The sequence below is a fragment of the Oryzias latipes genome, chromosome 4 (genome assembly GCF_002234675.1).
Source record: "Oryzias latipes chromosome 4, ASM223467v1".
Taxonomy (NCBI): Eukaryota; Metazoa; Chordata; class Actinopteri; order Beloniformes; family Adrianichthyidae; genus Oryzias; species Oryzias latipes.
The window spans coordinates 1,095,409-1,113,537 of NC_019862.2; the positions used below are offsets into that span (position 1 = coordinate 1,095,409).

At 48.1% G+C, this 18,129-nt stretch overlaps 3 protein-coding genes across 12 annotated transcripts in view; 2 read left to right on the forward strand and 1 right to left on the reverse strand.

Annotated features, from left to right (window-relative positions):
• sh3rf1 (SH3 domain containing ring finger 1) overlaps window positions 1–9,067 on the forward strand; it is a 33,464-nt gene extending 24,397 nt beyond the window's left edge. The window contains exons 6-12 of the mRNA XM_011472862.2: window positions 263–373; window positions 2,753–2,880; window positions 3,472–3,642; window positions 5,050–5,324; window positions 5,399–5,706; window positions 5,780–6,105; window positions 7,200–9,067. Of these exons, the coding sequence (XP_011471164.1) occupies window positions 263–373; window positions 2,753–2,880; window positions 3,472–3,642; window positions 5,050–5,324; window positions 5,399–5,706; window positions 5,780–6,105; window positions 7,200–7,368 (1,488 nt within the window). The 3' untranslated portion in view covers window positions 7,369–9,067. The remainder of the gene's footprint in view (window positions 1–262; window positions 374–2,752; window positions 2,881–3,471; window positions 3,643–5,049; window positions 5,325–5,398; window positions 5,707–5,779; window positions 6,106–7,199) is intronic.
• Window positions 9,068–14,313: 5,246 nt separating this feature from the next.
• cbr4 (carbonyl reductase 4) lies at window positions 14,314–17,524 on the forward strand. 3 transcript variants are annotated; one of them, XM_011472872.3, is made up of 6 exons: window positions 14,314–14,445; window positions 14,559–14,738; window positions 15,553–15,673; window positions 15,745–15,881; window positions 16,626–16,760; window positions 16,828–17,524. In XM_011472872.3, the coding sequence occupies exons 2-6, from the start codon at window positions 14,588–14,590 to the stop codon at window positions 17,004–17,006; spliced, it is 723 nt and encodes a 240-aa protein (XP_011471174.1). In that variant the 5' UTR covers window positions 14,314–14,445; window positions 14,559–14,587; the 3' UTR covers window positions 17,007–17,524. The 3 variants fall into 3 exon arrangements, with proteins under 3 accessions (XP_011471174.1, XP_004067613.1, XP_020558524.1); XM_004067565.4 differs by lacking the exon at window positions 14,314–14,445 and having other exon boundaries at window positions 14,509–14,738; window positions 16,828–17,437; XM_020702865.2 differs by lacking the exons at window positions 14,314–14,445; window positions 14,559–14,738 and adding an exon at window positions 14,759–15,392 and having other exon boundaries at window positions 16,828–17,437.
• palld (palladin, cytoskeletal associated protein) overlaps window positions 17,294–18,129 on the reverse strand; it is a 69,599-nt gene continuing 68,763 nt past the window's right edge. For all 8 annotated transcript variants that reach the window (XM_023953893.1, XM_023953892.1, XM_023953890.1 and 5 more), the window contains one exon: window positions 17,294–18,092. In XM_023953893.1, coding sequence (XP_023809661.1) covers window positions 17,932–18,092 — 161 coding nt within the window. In that variant the 3' untranslated portion in view covers window positions 17,294–17,931. The remainder of the gene's footprint in view (window positions 18,093–18,129) is intronic.

Here is an 18,129-nt window from a genome sequence, read left to right on the forward strand (position 1 = left end):
AACATTTTCACTACGAGGTCACAGAGTGGTCTACGGTTTTTATGCTTTGTGCAGGTTACCTGAGTGCCCGGTATGACCGTTTTTCACCCAGACAGCCGGTATCTACCCATAAGGGCAGTTGTGATGAAGGCTTTAGAATGATGACACCCACATTTCCACATTTCTTCCCAGACCTTACTGTTGTCCTCCAACATCAACATGTCCCCTACATTATATTCAGTCCCTTCTAAAACATCACTCCTTTTTCCCTTTTATTTTACAGGTACATATTTGCACAACTGGGCTAATTGTGACCCCGCCCCCTAGCAGTCCTGTTACCACTGCAACGGTCTTCACATTTCCATCGGAGACGAGCTACACGTCCATTCCTTTGGTAGGTAGGAGGTTGTTGGGGTAAACAGATTGTACAAACACAACTCTTGAGCAACCGAATGACAATGAGCTTTTGTTTCCCTTTGTGTTCCATACCAAAGAAAAGGCTTTTGCAGCCACTGCCGTTCAGAGGTGTCGCCTGAATCCCAGCGGTTTTCATGACTGAATCAGAAGGTCTTCTCACTCGCACTGTAGAGCATGTTCAATTCAATTCAGCTTTATTTGTATAGCCCAAATTCACAACAACAGTCGTCTCGATGGGTAATTGAAAAAGTTAAACATAAAATCAAAAGGATCATAAATACATAGAATTCAGTAGGAAAATACTAAATTGAACTAACAAACTGACTAAACCAAACTGGACATCCCTGCCCTTAGACCCCCCTTCTATAAGGAAAAACTCCTAAAAAAAAAAAGGATTCCAGAAAAAACAGAGAAACCTCAGGGGTGTCCACATGGAGGAGGGGTCCTCCCCCAGGACGGACAGGCGATTTACCAGAACTCTTAGAGAAGAATGAACTTATCTAACTCTACAACTACATATATAAAGTCCAGCAGACGAGCTTCATCCAGATGGAGTTGGGAGGGGGGACAGTCGGGGGCGCGAGTCGAGCCAGAGGCAGGATCCACAGCCAGGTGTAGAAGCAGGAGCAGAGACGAGGTACACGGTCAGGAACAGGAGCACGGATGAACCAACTGGAATCTGGAAGCATGTGACTGCAGTGTGATCAAAGATGTGAATGTCTTATTTGAGTTTAAAAGGTCTTCCAAGCAGATGAATTCAAATTTGTTGTTTGAGACCATTTATTTTTGAGAAAATCAAGATTTTTTGTTCGCTGTTCTCTTGTGGTTTTGTTGTTCGGAGTTAAGTCGGTCAGTTTTCTCAGCATCTTTAAACAAACAGCAAAATCCGTTTCCAGGCTGTTGCTCCCAGAAATTCTCTGCTGAGTCGTTCTAGTATTTCTCTTTATGAGTTACTAAAGCTAGCGGTAGCTCCCAAAACATCTGCTGCATTGATCTGCAGACATGTTGCAGCTTTTATTTAGTTGAACTTTGTGTTAGAGACAATTCCCAAAGGATGTTAGGATGATTATTAAATGTATTCCATTGTAATTTCTGGTAAAGAAATTAAAAGCAGAAAGAAGAAAATCGCATTTGGAATGAAAAATCTGAGATTTTCCTGTGTGGCCATATTTTCCAGCTCTAAAAAGACGTAGTATGAACAACAGAACTGCAGTGGCTTAACATGAACAGTTATTCTGAAGATTTACCATTCTCTCTCCAGGGTTATCTAGAGAGGGGGGCTTTGGGAGACTGAGGATGTCGGTGAAAGACAAAAAAATCTAAGCTTTGTGTCTTTCTCTCCTGTCATTTTTTTGTATTAAGGATTTGGAATTAAAAAGAACACTAGAAAAAACAGTGCGAGAACATTTTCTCCCATCTTCATCCTCCTCCTCAGGGCTGCGTTCTGGAGTGCAGCTCAGTAGTTAACACAGTGGCCGCCGTGACTCCTCGTGACGCCGCTAACGCTGCATAGCTCTTGGCTGGAAGGTGTTAAACGTGGATGGCAGGAAAATCAGAATGAGAAGGAACCCCTCCATTTCACACAGCAGGCACACTTTCTGTCCGCCTTCAGCCGCTCTGGAGCAGGAATGCGCACACAAAAGGCTGCACTCTCTGCTTCACATAGGAGCGCTGCATGATGCTTTTGTACAGATGATTTCTGCAGCCTGCAGGCAACCCAATTAACTCACTCAAGTGTCAGCAGGGAACGGGCACGGACACTCTCCCAGCCGGGAACACACTGGAGGGCTGTCTGAGTGCCACTCTCCTCCCCTGGGGGGTCATGGAAGCCATTTCTCTGCAGCTGGCTGCTGCCGGGGCTGAGGAAGGGTGAAGGAGGCGTCTGATCAGGGCTCAGGCCCCACCAGGCTCATTTTGTTGAACTGTGTCTTCAGAAATGCTGCTTCAAATGTGTTTTCAAATAACTTCACTTTGAACAAAGTGTTTAGAGGGACAGCTGTGGCAGTGCTGTGTAATTAGGGTCAGTGCAAGTTGAGACGAGGGCTGCTCTGAAATGTGTTTGCAGACATGCTTTTCATTTCATATGGTCCCAATTAAATGCTGCGATGGGTTGAACGTCTAATATGGTGTATCCTAGCAACAAACAACCAAGCAGAGCAGGATCCTTGTTTTCCCTGGAAGGGGGGGGTCTGGGAGCAGACTGCACTGTGCCAAAGCCTCCTCTTATGGCTGTTGACAAACCGAAGGGGAAGAAGACGGCTGACGTTGACTTTGCTGCCCCCGTCCCGGCAGGAGGAGGCAGCTGACTGGTTGGAGGGAAATGGCTGTTAAATGCTTGCCTCTTTGTTTGTCCCAGGACATCCTCCCACCACCCCCACCTCCTCCCCCGCAGTCCTCCGTTAGCGGGGCAGCGTATTCACTGGCCGCTGGGCAGAGACCCTCCCCCAGTACAAGTGACCAAAGCGGGAGACAAAGGCCCACAGTGTAAGTCAGAGCAACACTCCTGTTTTCTTTAATGTGCAGTCAAATGTCACGTACAGTTTGTGCTGGGCGGGGGTCCCGCTGTGTGAGCTGCGTTGTGCAGCACACACACACACACACACACACACACCCCCAGCCGTCAGACCTGCAGACTGTGAGCTTGTGGATAGGGGGAAGGGGTCAAAACTGCTGATGGCCTCCACGGTCTCTCTGGGGGATCCTTTCCATCACCCCTGACATTTGACCCCCACCTTTAGCTTCATTACTTCCTGATGACACCTGAAAAGCATTAAATGCTCCCCATCATCTGGGTCTGCCGCTGCACGCATCAGACTGAGAGCTTCATGCTTCCTTCTGCAGCGTTCCTGCTAAAGCCATCTGCAGTTACAGGCCTGTTCTTACATGATGGCTGACCTGCAGATGGTTTGGTCCTGCAGCACAGATTCCTCTCAGCAGGAGGGCCTCAGCGGCCACACTGACAGAGGAGCAGCAGCACAATAGATCCAGAACACCCCCCCCCCCCAAAAGAAGCAGTTCTTCTGTTGAAATCTTAGTCTCCTTTGCTTACAAGTGTGTTATCTTGGGTTGATGTAGCTATGTGGCCATGTTCCCATACACTCCCCGTAAGGAGGATGAGCTGGAGCTGAGGAAAGGAGAGATGTTTCTGGTGCTGGAGCGCTGTCAGGACGGCTGGTTCAAGGGCACCTCCATGCACACGGGCAAGATCGGCGTTTTTCCTGGGAACTACATGAGCCCCGTCAGCAGGTCAGTCGTGGAGCCGGTGACGGCGTTTGTCCTGATCCCATCACGTGATCAGACATCAGGCCAGATCAGAAATGGATTTGATTTGGATTATGATCCGGCTATATTTAATGGGACTGTCTGCAAAGTGCAAAGTCCAGGGAAAAGACTAAAAAAAGAAATCCATAATCCCTCAAAAACAACCAAAGTTAATAAATGTCTACGTTGATATGAGCTAGTCATGAAAACTCATCGTCACGTTTATGCAAAAAGGATTTTGGAAGAAAGTTCTCATTATTTTTAGGAATTTGAAAGGAGATATGAATCACATCTGATCAAAAATGTACAGAACCCCCTGTTTTTATTCATATTTATGTTTAAAAAGTTAAAGTTAAGTAAAAGTTTTAAAGGTTTAAAAGTTTAGCTTTAGTGTGTTCAATAAATGTTTATCTTGTTCGGCCCAAAACCCAAAGTGTCTTTTGGATTTAGGCAACTGAGTTTGACCCCCCCCTCCTGTAATACGAGTCTAGAAAATTCATGCATTTCTTGTGTAAAATGAGCAAATAAAAATAGGGCTGGGGGGGGGGGGGGGGGGGTAGGACGTTTTTAGCAAGCAGGTCCTGTGGCGCCCTTCATATCACTTAGTACCCATGAAATCGCCCTCAAAACGGTTGGTGATCTAAAATGCAGCAGCTTCACCCTGAGAGGTGAAAACATTCAAACCAAAGTCTAGAAACTGAGTCTTAGTGCCTGAATTTATTCCCAATTATCAAACATAAAATCAGATTTTTGCATTCAATTAGATGATAATGAAGTTGATTATTGCTCATAGAAGGATTTCATTTTATTTATGACTGAAGAAACCCCTTCACCTCTGGTGTGAAGAGACTTTAATTCATGCTGTAAAGTTTTTTCCTGTATTTTTACTCCTGTGACTGCGAAAACTAATAAACATGATCATCTAAACCCAAACGTCAGTGCGATTGGTGTGAACCGTTGCTGCGGTCTAACGGAGACGAGCTGCTGCTTCCCTCCTGCAGCTGCAGCACTGATGCTTGGAGGTGAAGGAGGAGTCCCTCAGGCTCTTCCTCTCAGTCCATCACTGCTGCTGCTGTTTGAGAGAAGAACAGCATTTTATGCATTCAATGTGTTCTCCCAATGACATCCACAAACATCCCAACCAGGCTGAAACTTCTGTACTGACTTCAGATGGTGTCAAAGGGTTCATGTCTTGTTGGACTCACTTTGATTCAACAGACATTAAAACCCCAGAAAAGGCTGCGTACTGGGACTGCCATGCATGTGAACGGCATCAGCCTCCTAGGTTTATTATGTTTCTGGTTGGACTGAGACTTTGTGGTGCAGATGTTTAGCATTGACACCCCCTCATGTGTTCTCCTCTGAACTCCCTGCTCATTTTCCTTCTCTCAGGGCGTCTGGGAGCACCAAAGGGCCCATGAGTCTGTGCAACCAGGCTGGCAGAGGAGTCGCCATCCTCAGCCCCTCCTCCACTCCCCTCGGCGCCACAGCTCCAGGGACGGACTTGAACCCAACCCCCCCTGTGTGTTCCAGCGCGGTACCTGCCAGCACCCATCCTGCAGCTGTGGTAACAGCAGCTCAGACCGCCACAGGCCAGCAGCCAAAAGCTCCCCTGCACGTCAGCCCACAGATGACTGTGAATCAGGCCCGCAGTGCTGTCCGGACAGGTACGTGACGAAAACGTTGCCTCCCGGGCTGAGAGGGAGCTCGCGTGTCTAATGCTGTGTGTTCCATGCTGCAGCTGCCTGTCACTGTCAGGACAGGCCTGCGGCGGCAGTGACGCCTGTGCAGGCCGCAGCACCTGTCACCTTCCTCCCACACCTGGTAGTTTGTCAGCAGTCCTCCTCCAATCCAGCTCAAGGCTGCGCCCGGGCAGCGGCGGCGGCCATGGGCTGCGCGGCCGCCTCTCTGACCCCACCCAACGTGAGTGCCACGTGTCTGGAGGGAGAAACACCGAGACCCGTGCCTGTGTGCCCTGGAAGCGGAGCTGCCGTCAGCGCCTCCTTCGCCGCCGCAGCTCTGGCCTGCCGGGCAGACAAGGATGTGAAGGTTGTTGCTGCGGCGTCCACGTTTCTCTGACACCTTGTAGCTTTTCCAACACTGACGTGTCTTCATTTGGCAGAGAGAAAAGAAGAGTCTTCTGAAGCTGTTGTCCTCCAACAAGAAGAGGTCCCGCCCTTCTCCCCCCTCCTCCCCCACCCTGGAGTCGGAGCAGGTCGCTGCAGGAGAGCTGCTGCACGGCGCCGTGGGCCCCGACACCTCCCCGCCCTCAAGCTCCGTCAGCTGCTTTGAGCCTGAACCTGCTGCTCCATCCTCCTCCTCTCATTCATTCCTGGAGGCCTCACAGCGGAAGAGCAGTCCTCTGGACCCCCCCATTGCTCCGCCCCCTCGCCAGCCTTGCTCCTCCCTGTCCCAGCAGCACGACGCACGCTCCATCATATGTGAGAGGTACGTGGTGAAAGGAGCTCTGGGCTGTCTGTGTGGAGCCTTAGGCATGGTATGGTATAGTACGGGGGGGCAGGGCTTTGGATTGTCTGGGCCCACAGGGGGCTGTAGGGAGGGGCATCTTCTGATCTATTCTAAAAGTGTACCCGGTGGTCGTTCAATTATAATGATGCTGTTTTTAGCCCCAATCTAGAAAACCTGGGTTGTTTTTTAGGACATAGTTTCTGCAGAGTAGCAGGAGTTCAGTGGGTGTGGGCTGTTGGAATGGAGTAAGTCTGCACTCATTTCCCATCATCCCTTTGTTTACACTCTCTCCCGCTAGCTTACAGCCCCTCACACCCCCAACCTAACATTACGGGTTCAATAAAAATGGGGTCCAAATATCAGATCTGTCAATCCGTCCAGTTCTGATCCAGATTCCAGCTCAGACCAGGAAAACAGAGACTTTCATGGATCTGTTGGTCTGTAGGTGGATGATCAGAACGGAGCGGGGAGACTGAGACTCGCCCAGCATATTATATATATTGTATATATATAAGTGAGAGCTTTTTCCAACAGCAGACAGTCTGCTCCTGATTCATTCGAATAAAGAAATACTCAGAAATGACATTTGAAGCTTCATTTTTTGATGTCCTCAATCATCAGAAAAATGCTACAAGCACAAGTTAAAAATACCATTTTCATTGGAGTTGGTCCTTTAGGAAGTCATGAAATGGAATGTACCATTGTTGTGCGTGTGGTAAATGTATCATGAAGTATTTGTAGGAGTACTGTACATTTCATGAACTTTGTCATCAGCACTACAGTCCTTCATGAGACTGCCTGCTAGCGCTGCACACCAGGGCGTTTCAGGTCATTCGCCAGTGTGTACACACAAACTACACTATCTGTTCTCTCACTTCTAACAGTCAGGCTGCACAGAAGTGCACAAATATCATGAACTTTTTTTCTCTAGGGGCTCGCTGAGCGGTCCACGTCTAGATCTCTTGCAGATCACCTGTGTGCCTCATACAGATTTGACCCTTTTCGCCTGCAGGCCATCTGTATCCACTGAAGCTGTAAGTAAGGGGTGTCACCGACGTGTCTCCCCTCCCCAGGTACAGGGTGGTGGTTTCATACCCTCCTCAGAGCGAGGCTGAGCTGGAACTCAAGGAAGGCGACATCGTGTTCGTCCACAGGAAGAGGGAGGACGGCTGGTTCAAAGGCACGCTGCAGAGGAACGGCAGGACCGGGCTGTTCCCCGGCAGCTTCGTGGACGTGATGTGAGTCCACAGGACCGCCGTGCCGACTGACACCTTAGGTCCAGAAAGGTGTTCACAGACAGCACACTACCCATCAAATGGTATTGTTGGTTATTTATACATTTGGTAAATGTGTGCCTTGTACTGTTCCACACTTTACTGTACAGACAGACACAAGTATGTGTAGTCCTCAAGCAACCCATATCAACTGTTTCTATCAAGCATTTTAACTTATTTGGTGTTCTGTTGTACCGTAGATTAAGGGCTTTTTGTCTTAATGAGCACATTAGCTACTCTCTTCTCCTCCAGTTCCAGCATCACTCCGTGTGGTGAGAAAGACGCTGCTCTGCGGTCTTTACCTGCAGCAGTGTTTGGAACCTCCAGCTTCAGTCTGAGCTGCGCCTGCTAGGAGAGGCCACTGAAGCTGCAGGGGTTTGGGGCTTTGGCATGTTAGAGGCTGCTGGACTGTCTGGCTGCTTGGAGACACTTTGCAGTCAGATTGAGCTTAATTTGTACATTGTTTGTATTTACTGACCAGAATAGCTGCTCCTTTAACCTTTTGGCGATAGCCAGACAGAGCTCTGCCACACTCAGAGCCATACTTCATGGTTTCAGTGTATATTTATGATTTAGACATTTCACCTGCTGCTCGTGGGGTTTGTGGCGTGTAACTAACCCAGCCTTCATTCAGTGAGGGGGTGGGGGGCTCAGATTTGTACACACTAACTCGTTATTAATGTGACCTGTGGCAATAAAACAGCCGGCTAACAGAAGAAAGCACAGAATGTTGTTCCTGCAGCAGCGTGTTTGCTGGTGTCCACACACACACACACACACACACACACACACACACACACACACACACACACACACACACACAGTGTGCTTCTATGGAAAATACGATTTTTCACGTTGAAATCCATCTTTGAGCCTTTTTGTTTTGATCTATGCTGTACTTGAATTTCCTTCTTCTGGAAACGCTTTGGCCAAACATGGAAACAAACAGTCACAGCTGGTGATGCTGGAAGTGTAATGTTGGATCACCAGAACAGACTGACGTGTGTTCACTGAGGAGCTCACAGCATCAATGCCTGTGTCCCTCGGGGCGTCCCTCGGGGCGTCCCTCAGAGGGTCAACAAACGTTTCAGGACTACACTCAAACCTGTTTTTTTTTCATTCTTTAGGCCGGAGTTTCAAGCACATGTTTTTGTTTTGTTGTTTGTTGAGAGGGACCACTGTCTAACTGGCTGACGGAATATGTTTTTACTAATTGGAGATGTGGAGATGAGAATGGTACGGATCACTGTTGGGGCCTTTTTGATGTCCTGAAATGATTTACCTGACGTTGCATTATTGTCTTAGCAATCACACCGACCTGGAGCCTTTTGCTAAGGGGGGTGTCTTTGTGTCACTGCAGAGCCTTTAGCCCAGAAACCCAGCAGAAATGGACATGTGCACCATCACCGCATGTCTGTAACCTTTGATGCTGCACCTTCTCTGAACCAGAATCCATGATTGGAACCTTAGATTTCTTCAAACTGATGGCAGCTGAGGTTTGCTTGCCCCAGCTTAACACCTTTTTTTTTAAGTCTGTTAGTCGGTTTTCTGTCTGAGATTAGTGAAACTGAAAATTGTTTGGCACATGTGGAGATAAATATGACAAAGTGTTTGAGGGAAATCGCACATTTTGTATAAAAAATTCTAATAAATGATTTGCAAACGTCTCTCCTCCTTCTCTTCCTTTTTTTGCTGTCATTCCTGGGCTGGAACCAAACTGTCCCACAGTGAGTATGATGGAGGTAAAAACAAGGGACCTGGAGGCAGGCATGTGTCCCACATTATCAGCACAGAGGAAATCAATTGTCAGAGCTGGAGTGCGTGCGGCCAGGGAGGCGGAGCTTCTCCCAGCCACGAGCCTGCGGGTTGTTTGGCTGGGAGACGCATACAGGAAGTGACAGGCTCCCACAGCGGTCACTGCGTTGCTCCCTGCCGAGGATGGGTTACCATGGAAATACGTTTTTCCTGCACAGGAGAGTGGGATGTGTGCATTTCCTGCATGGAGATCAGTCTTCTTTCTGTGGTTGTGGGGGGGAGTTTACTCACAACTTGGTTGCAGGAAAACTGGTCTGACAGTCAGAGGTTACATGTTTGGTAAATGTTGAAATGGGAAGAGCTGAGGGTGTGAAAAGCAGCCAACAGTCCAAAGGCTGTGAGGAGCTTGTGGGCCGAGCCTCAGGTCAAGAATTTAAGCTGCAAACTGAGAAGTCAGGTAAAAAAAAAAAGAAAAAAGCCTTAAGGCCTGCTGCCCTACAAAAACTAAAATATCATTAAAAAGTGTCATAATTTTCATAATTCCACTCAAAAAATTAAACCTTCATAGAAATTAGAGCCCTCTGCTTAATTGCTTGTTTTCCTATAAATGTAGGTTCCAGCTCCTAAAACCCTCAAAAATCAGATTTCAGAAAATTAGAAATCTGTCCAAATTCTGCAGGACATGAATGTTTTCAGCTGACTTTCAGCAACTAATCATCTCCCACACTCCAAGCAGCTGCACAGGTTCCCACATGTCCTTCAATTGGTTGAGTTGGGTTGGATCTGGGGAAGACCATCATTGACCCCTCCATAGTCTGGGGAAGCCACTACAGTTCCTGGCTAAGGAGGCTGGCTGTTCACAGAGCGCCGTGTCCAAGCAGATCAACGGAACGTCTAATGGAAGGACAAAGTGGAGCAGGAGAAGACGCTCCAGCAAAGAGACTTCAGCGGATCAGCAAAAGGACAAGATTCAAGGAGCTGCAGACCTCCAGAAAGCCTGGACTGAGGTGGAGGAACAGCTTCAAGAACCTCCACCTTCAGGAGACGGGATCCAACTGTCGGGTTCATCGGGTCAAGAACCTTCTGAGCCTGGACCAACGGAGGAAACGTCTCAACTGGACCAAGAAGAAGAAGGACTGCACTGTTGGTCAGTGGTCCAAGGTCCTGGTTTCTGATGAAAGGAAAGTCTGTCTTCCCTTTGGGAATCAAGGTCCAAGGGTTTGGAGCAGAACCCGAGCTGCTGCAGGTCCAGAGGGAAATCTCCACAGTCATGATTTGGGCTGAAATGTCCAGAACTGGTGTGGGGAAACTCTGCTTTCTTCATCCAGAATCACTGCAACAGTCTAGAATGTTCTAGAGGACTTCAGGATTCCTTCTGCTGAGGATCTGGATGCAGATTTCATCTTCCAGCAGGACCTGGTCTCTGTCCAGACTATGGAAGGGTTTGGATGGAGATTTCACTTTGGAAAGAATTGATTAGGATTTGATGTCAGCAGAATCTCTGTCTTTATCTTTTGGTAAAAACCCAGAACTAAATGGAGATTTCTGCACAGTTGTTTAATTTTCTAAAATCCTGTTTTTGTGGGTTTTATGAACTGGAACTCAAATTTTTTTACCATTATTTATTTATTTTAACTCGTCATGTCCAACAACGGAGCAGAAAAATGAGGGCTGCAGGCCTCCTGTTTTGGACATATTTCACTGTTTCAACATGGATTATGAATCTTCTAACACACCAGGTGTGTATTTGTATAAACCTCTTTTGTAATTTAGACTAAACATTATTTTTTACATTCATTATATTTGTATCTTTTCTTTGGACTGGATGGAAAATAAGGAGAGGAATATTAGGAGAGGTGAGGGCACAGAAGAAAGGGGGGAGGGGGGTTAAGGAAATGGGAGAATGATTATCCCTTGTGCTATCCATGTTAACGTTGGGAGTTGGGTCATCTAGACCCACGAGACCAGGGGTGTCAAACTCATTTTGGTTCGGGGGCCACATTCAGCCCGTCTGATCTCAAGTGGGCCGGACCATAACATAAAAGCAAAATAACAGCTTTGTTTTAGTTTTTTTTACTCAGTTGGAAAAAATGCCTCAATCAACATAGTAGCCTAATCACTTAGGGCTAATGGATCCCAAATAAAATTAATTTCAATTAAAGAAAAGTTGGTCTATTCAAATGAATACAGACTGAATCTTTTACATGTGACACTGAAGCAATCCAGAAACTTTTCTTTATGGTGAGTCTCTCAGTGGTGCTGAATGTTATATTCTTTGAACACTGCGATGTTGGTGACATACAAAGCATTTGGGTTTTGCATTCAGCTTCATGAAAGAAAAAAAAACTGTCCATTTTTCCTGGAAATCTCTTCGCTCCACTTCACTTTTTGACAACATTTTCGTCATTAGGGTGTCGCTACTGATCATCCTTATAGCAAGATAACAGCGGTGAGGCTCATAGGGAACCAAAGTGAATCTTAACCAGACGCAGAGCTGTTATGTTTCACTTTTGGCACGTGCAGAGATATGCTGTTTCACCTGTTTTGCTTTTCCTTTACTCCCCCTAGTGGCGGAATTGCACATTTCGGTTATTTCTTTAAAAAAACTCCCCACAGGAATGGACTAGAAACTTGTTTTCTTTTTTAATCATCCTTATGATTTTTACTCTTCATGTGTGCGCCGGAGTAAACCACCTGGGGCCGTATGTTTGACACCCCTGCACTAGACAGTGCTCTGAACCTTTTTTCTTCAATGATTTGTGATCTTCACTGGTGCCCATGGATTACATGAAATCTTTCCACCTTTATCCACCTTTGTCATGGTAGGGAGAACACGTCAATGGAAGGGTGGGGTCATCTAAGATGGGTTAAAGGGGGGGGGGGGCTAAATTATTAAGCTACAAGAAGTTTATAATCATTACTGTGAGGTGTAAATGTTAGTCTAAAATGGGCGGGGCCTGTCCACACAATCAAATGTTACAAACATACCTGTTGGCTGCAGAAATGTTCACATACAAACATGTCAACGTGGAGACGATACAACTACAGCTCACACGCATACTTATGCCTTCAGACCAACAAGTGAAACATTTCATTCAGTCATGCAAACTATTTGTGCAAAGATGAGCTAACACCTTTTCCTTAAGTGAGTGTTTATGTTCTTCTAAAGTGGCTGATGGAATGTAGAAAGAAGGAGGGAGAGTGTCCAGCCATCCCCACACCAAGACCCCCACCACAGCAGCAGCGGCAGGCAGGACCCCCCAACACCCACACAGTAGCAGATAGAGAACAACCGCTCCCCAGGCGATCACATCCGCCACCCAGGCGGGACCGCCACAGGGGCCCCCAAAGCCAGAGAGCATGGAGGCATGGGGGGACAGAGTGCAAGCTCCAGCCCCCACCGCGCCTGGGGGCCTGGCGTGGGGCCCCATGCCAGGAAAGCACCCTCAGATGAGCAGCCCACTGCCACCCAGGAGTTATGAGCATCCCCCCACACCAACCCCAGACATGAGCCAGGGCCCCCCAAGGGAGACACACTCCAGGCAGCCACCCACCCAGCCCAGGGTTGGTCCAGGAGAGAGCAAGGGCCAGTCACCCCCACCCAGGAGGGAGACCCCAACTTATGTAAAATAGACAAATGGCTTCTTTCTAAACTAAGAAGGTATTTGTAAAGACTGGGCCAGAATCTATTTTTATGAAAGTTTATTTTTTTTAACCCTTGTGCTATCTTAGATGCACCCCCCCCCCCTTCCATTGAGGTGTTCTCCCTACCATGACAAAGGTGGATAAAGGTGGAAAGATTTCATGTAATCCATGGACACCAGTGAAGATCACAAATCATTGAAGAAAAAAGGTTTAGAGCACTGTCTAGTGCAGGGATCCCCAAGTCCAGGCCTAGAGGGCCGGTGTCCTGCTGGTTTTCCAGAAACCCCTCCTCATTTGCTGCTGATTACTTGGATCAGGTGTGTTTAGCCAATAAAGAGCTTCAAAGGCAGGTTGGTTGGAAAACATGTAGGACGCGGGCCCTCCAGGCTTTGATTTGGGGACCCCTGGTCTAGTGGGTCTAGATGACCCAACTCCCAATGGTAAAGTGCCTAGGATAGCAAAAGGGTTACTGGTATTATGGAAATAAAGTATTCAATCCCTCAACTTCCTCACATATGAACAGAAGTTCCATCCATTCCTAACCCAGAGTTCAATGTGATGTGGGTCCACCTTTTGCAGCTCTTACAGCTCCAACTCTTCTGGAAAGGCTGTCCACAAGGTTGGAAGCATGGAATTGTCCAAAATGACAACTGGAACTGACTGGGCAGTTCCAGTGGCGGCGTGCTCTACACCACTGCATCAACACTTTGCATTGCACTGATGTGTGGCTTGGAGGCAGCTGCTCAACCATGGAAACCCATTCCATGAAGCTCTCTGAGTGCTGGACTTGTAATCTAAAAGTCACAGGCAGTTTGGAGCTCTGTAGCCATTGTAGCACTATGAGCTTCAGCATCCTCTGACCTCTCCATCAGTTTACGTGGTCTACGTGGCTGAGAGTTTGATTTGATACACCTGTGCCCAGGCCAAGTCATTGAAACACCTGACCGATCATTTGAATGAATTTGAGTGAATACTTTTGGTTATATGGTGTATGTCTTCTTGGGGGACGATGATGTGTGGAGCAAAGAGGAAATGACTGTATGCAATTAAAAATCAATGTGTTGCTGCTCCGTTCTCTGCTCGGCTCACATCAGTATGAATAAACGTCAGAGGGTTGAGGTCAGTGAACAAAGACTTTCACATCAGTTCAAATAAGTTTTCAGACAAAATAAGACATTTTGGATTAAAATGATTTTTAAAAAATTCATTTTATCCATTTGAATTGAATAAAGGGTCAATCAATACAATTGATTTAATAGTACTGGCAGTAATGGCTACATCTTATGGTAATAGTACTTTAGTTCAAACTAAAAAATGAAACAAAGGTTTTTAAAAAAACTTCATAAGATTTATATAACGGGTATAACAGATTAAGACCTTTATAAAATAAAAGGTAATATTTTATGGAGAATCTATATTTATTTCCAAATAAAATAAATTCTTCGTTCACTGATCGTCAGTGTGATAACGGGTCAGGTGTTTAAGGTGTAGATGCACTGCGCCCTCTAGCGGCCGCAGTGGAGCAGTGCAGCCACAGCAAACATGGCGTCTGTCTGCCGCGAACGTCCTAACAGTAACGCTGTTTTTAAATACAATAAAGACGTTTTCAGCCGAAAAGAAGTCGTTCAAATGGGACAAAAGTAAAGTAAGAAATCTGTTACTTTGTATCAGATAAATTTTACTACTAAAAACTGCCTGTTTTGAGCGGAAATGACGTAACCGAGGCTTCTCTTCCACTTCGCCCTCGCGTCGCTGCAGCCTGTTTGTCTCCTGTCTGGGGGGGGGTCATGTCCCCGTCCCGGCTCGCCGTGGTGTGTGGGGGCTCCAGGGGGATCGGGGCGGCGGTGTCCCACCTGCTGGCAGAGAGGGGCTGCAGGTTGGCTGTTGTCTCAAGGAACGAAGACGCGTCCCGGGCCGCTGTGGCTGCTCTGCCCGGAGGTAAAGCACGGCCTCCGTCACCGAACACTGTCGGTTCTCCTGATGCTCACCTGTCTGATGACGTCATGGAGTAGAAAAGGCGCTCCGGATAAATCCTCTAGTGGTGGAACCGCTCTAGCTGAGTACGAGAGGTTAAATACTAAACTGCTGCTCATCCATCCGTCACTCTTCAGAACCCCATGAACCCCTCTTGGGGTCATAGGGCCGCTGGGGCCAACCAGCTGCTGTTGGTTGACACAGTCACACACTCACAAATGTCTAGGGGCCAGAGAGTCACCAGTTAACCTATGAAACATGTTTTTGGACTGGGGGAGGAAGCCTGGAGAAAGACCCACACATGCACGGAGAGAACATGGCTGGGTTTCAAACCAGGGCCTTCTTGCGTGAGAGTGCTAGCCACTACACCAGGGTACAGCCCTCTGCTGCATGTGCAGACTGCTTTAAGAAGACTTCTGTGAACGGACTAGAAGGTTCCGTCTGCAGAGAAGACGGACTGAGGGTCACTCCCCCCCCAGAGTCATTCAGGAGAAAATGGAGAACCCTATAGGACGATGGTCATGTCTGAGTTTGGCATAAATAACAACAAACATCTGGATGTCCCTAAGTCCTCCTTCCTGTTTTCCTCTGTAGTTCTGTCAGATCCAGGACCAGCCTGTGAGTGTCTTCCTCCCCTGCAGGAATGTGTCTGTAGAAGTTCAGCAGGAACATTAGAATGCTCCAGACACCATAGCAGAGCTTGCATGTGGTGGAAGTCTGCAGATGTCTCAGAATGGGTTTGTCCCTGGAACCACAGCCAGCTGTGTCTTCTCCTCAGCTGACCACGTGGCGTTCAGCTGCGACGTCTCCCAGGAGCAGGAGGTGCAGAGAACCTTTGAAAGCATCAGGAGGAGCTGCGGACGTGTGACCTACCTTGTGAACGCCGCAGGCATCAACAGGTGAGCTGTGCTGCAGCGTCCGTGTCCGGCCTGCGGCGGTGAAGCTGAGGTGTTTGTGACTGTGTCCTCAGAGACGCTGTGCTGCTGAGGACCAGTTCTGAGGACATGCTGGCTCTGCTTCACACCAACCTGCTGGGCTGCATGCTGACCTGCAGGGCGGCGATGCGGGACATGCTGCACATGCGGGACGCCGCCATCGTTAACATAGGTGCGGACGGCATTTCTGCAATGTCTCGCTCTTTTTGACCACTAGGGGGCAGAAGATGGCAGGATTTCCCGTGTCCTGTAGCTTTAAGCCTTTACACGTTGAGATCGGAGTATTCCACCTCGACCTTTCCTTGTTCATTTGAACATAAAACTCTCAAAATATATTCAATAAATGAAATTTATTAATGGCCCCTGTCAATCATAACAACACTATAGAAATGGTCGTTTTTCTTTGTTCTAGATGCTTAAATCTTGTAAAATAACAGCAAAAAACTACAGATTTGTATTTTTGGCATGTTTTTCCTCTGAAAACTGTAGATGAACTGATCCAAAAGTTGGAGATGACAAAAGCTCCAATATTACTCACCATGTTTGCAGCATCACTAATCTAAGGCTGGCGTTGGGAGGGGCTGTAAGCTAGAGGGAAATGGGGATGGGCTTGCTCCACTCCGACAGCCAGAGTCAGAGGTGAATTTCTGACGAGCTCCTGCCGCTCTGCAGAAACTATGTTGTAGACACCATGCAGGCTTTTGGGACTGGGAGCATATGACGACAGATGAAAAGATGATGGGACTTTAAAGGGTTTTTCAAACTTTCAGGGAGTTCCAGCATTTTGACCTGTTTTTAGTTGAACTCTTGTCATTAAAATGTGGATGGTAAACGTTTGTAGGACTCGGGTTTGTTCTGCTTCACTGGGATGAACGGTGAATAAAGATCTGCAGACTGTTGTGCTTCCTGTCTGCAGGCTCTGTGGTGGGCCTCAAAGGGAACGCCGGCCAGTGCGCCTACAGCGCCACCAAGGCGGGCTTAGCGGGCTTCACTCGCTCTCTGGCCAAGGAAGTGGCGTCACGTAACGTCAGGGTGAACCTGCTGGCGCCAGGTACCGCGTGGCTCCGCCTTCATGATCCTCTGAGCGCTCTTCCTCCAACCATCGCGCTTTTCCTCAGGTTTCATCCACACCGACATGACCGCCGGGCTGAGTGAGGAGCAGAGCGCGCGCTCAATCCCGCTGGGGAGGTTTGGCGAGCCGGAGGACGTGGCGCAGGCGGCCCTGTTCCTGTTGGAGTCTCCGTACGTCACGGGACAGGTGCTGGTGGTGGATGGGGGGCTGCACCTTACCATGTAGAGGAAGCTCCGATCTTTATGATCTTCCATTCAGAGACGATGGGGTCTGGCCCGGTCCACTACCCCAAAGGTCCAGAATGAAATCGTGGGGTTTACACCGTTCGTCTTTTTCTGGGACTGTAAGGCCTCCACCTCTGACTGTTATGCTGTTGTTTCTCCGGGAAACCCCCACCATGAGATGAGCTGGACTTTTATTAATGATCCCCACTTGAAAAACCAGAACAATCCACACACAGGAGCAGAACCGGGCCGGCAGGCAAATGTGAAAAAGGAGACAAAGACGGTGAATGTAAAGAAACCTTTTTTGAGTGTTTATTACCTCCAAATACTGAGAAAAGAGTCGTGTGTGACTCTACAAGTGTCCAAAAGGAACATGCGGAGAAAGCTGGTGTCCAAGGCTAAGAATAGATTTATAAAACGTCAGAATCCAAACCGTTTCTATCTATGAGCAGAAGGTTGTGAGGATAACTGAACCGCAGAGGAGCTTTGGTTTTCATACAAAAATAAAATGAAAAGACTGAAAACGTTCTAAAGGGAAACCTCCACGGGCATTTAAGATCTCAGATGTTCTGGATTCAAACCAGTCAAGGAAGCAGAAACGTTGCTCTTCATCACCACCTCTCCCCCAGGTCAACCTGCTTCATCCCTCGTCGTCTCCTCCTCTTTACTAACATCTGTCCCTCAGAAAAGCCTCCTAACCTGAGCTGGAACTGTCCTGTTGGTGGGGGGGCTTGGTTTGGTGGAGGTGCAGTCGGTAGGGTGGGGGGAGGAAACTCTTCAGCATGCAGAGGGGGGATGTCGGGCACTGTATCAGCATGGAGGGGTCCTGGAGTCTTCTCTCATCCTCATCTGTGATGTTTGTAATGGCGCCCTCTCCCTTTGCGTCTGGGTGCCCCGCCCCCTTTCAGAGTCTCAGACCGTGGGTTCTACAGATCCTCGCTCTCCACCAGGGCCCCCGGCGGGAGGGGGCTGGAGTCGGGGAAGAAGGCGGCCTTCACGTCCAGACCTCGCTCCGTCAGGGCAGCGTAGCGGCTGGTGGAAGGCCGCACCTTCTTGGGTTTGGGGAGGTTGGGCTGCTGCCACTGAGCTGAGGGGGGGGGGCAAAGAGGGTTCAGTGTCAGAGG

Bases quoted from the DNA above. Each gene is read 5' to 3' on its own strand.
- cbr4 (XM_011472872.3), top strand. From the start codon at position 14,588: ATGTCCCCGTCCCGGCTCGCCGTGGTGTGTGGGGGCTCCAGGGGGATC. The intron at 15,674-15,744 runs GTGAGCTGTGCT...CTGTGTCCTCAG, and splicing joins AACGCCGCAGGCATCAACAG to AGACGCTGTGCTGCTGAGGA. The intron at 15,882-16,625 runs GTGCGGACGGCA...TCCTGTCTGCAG, and splicing joins CGCCGCCATCGTTAACATAG to GCTCTGTGGTGGGCCTCAAA.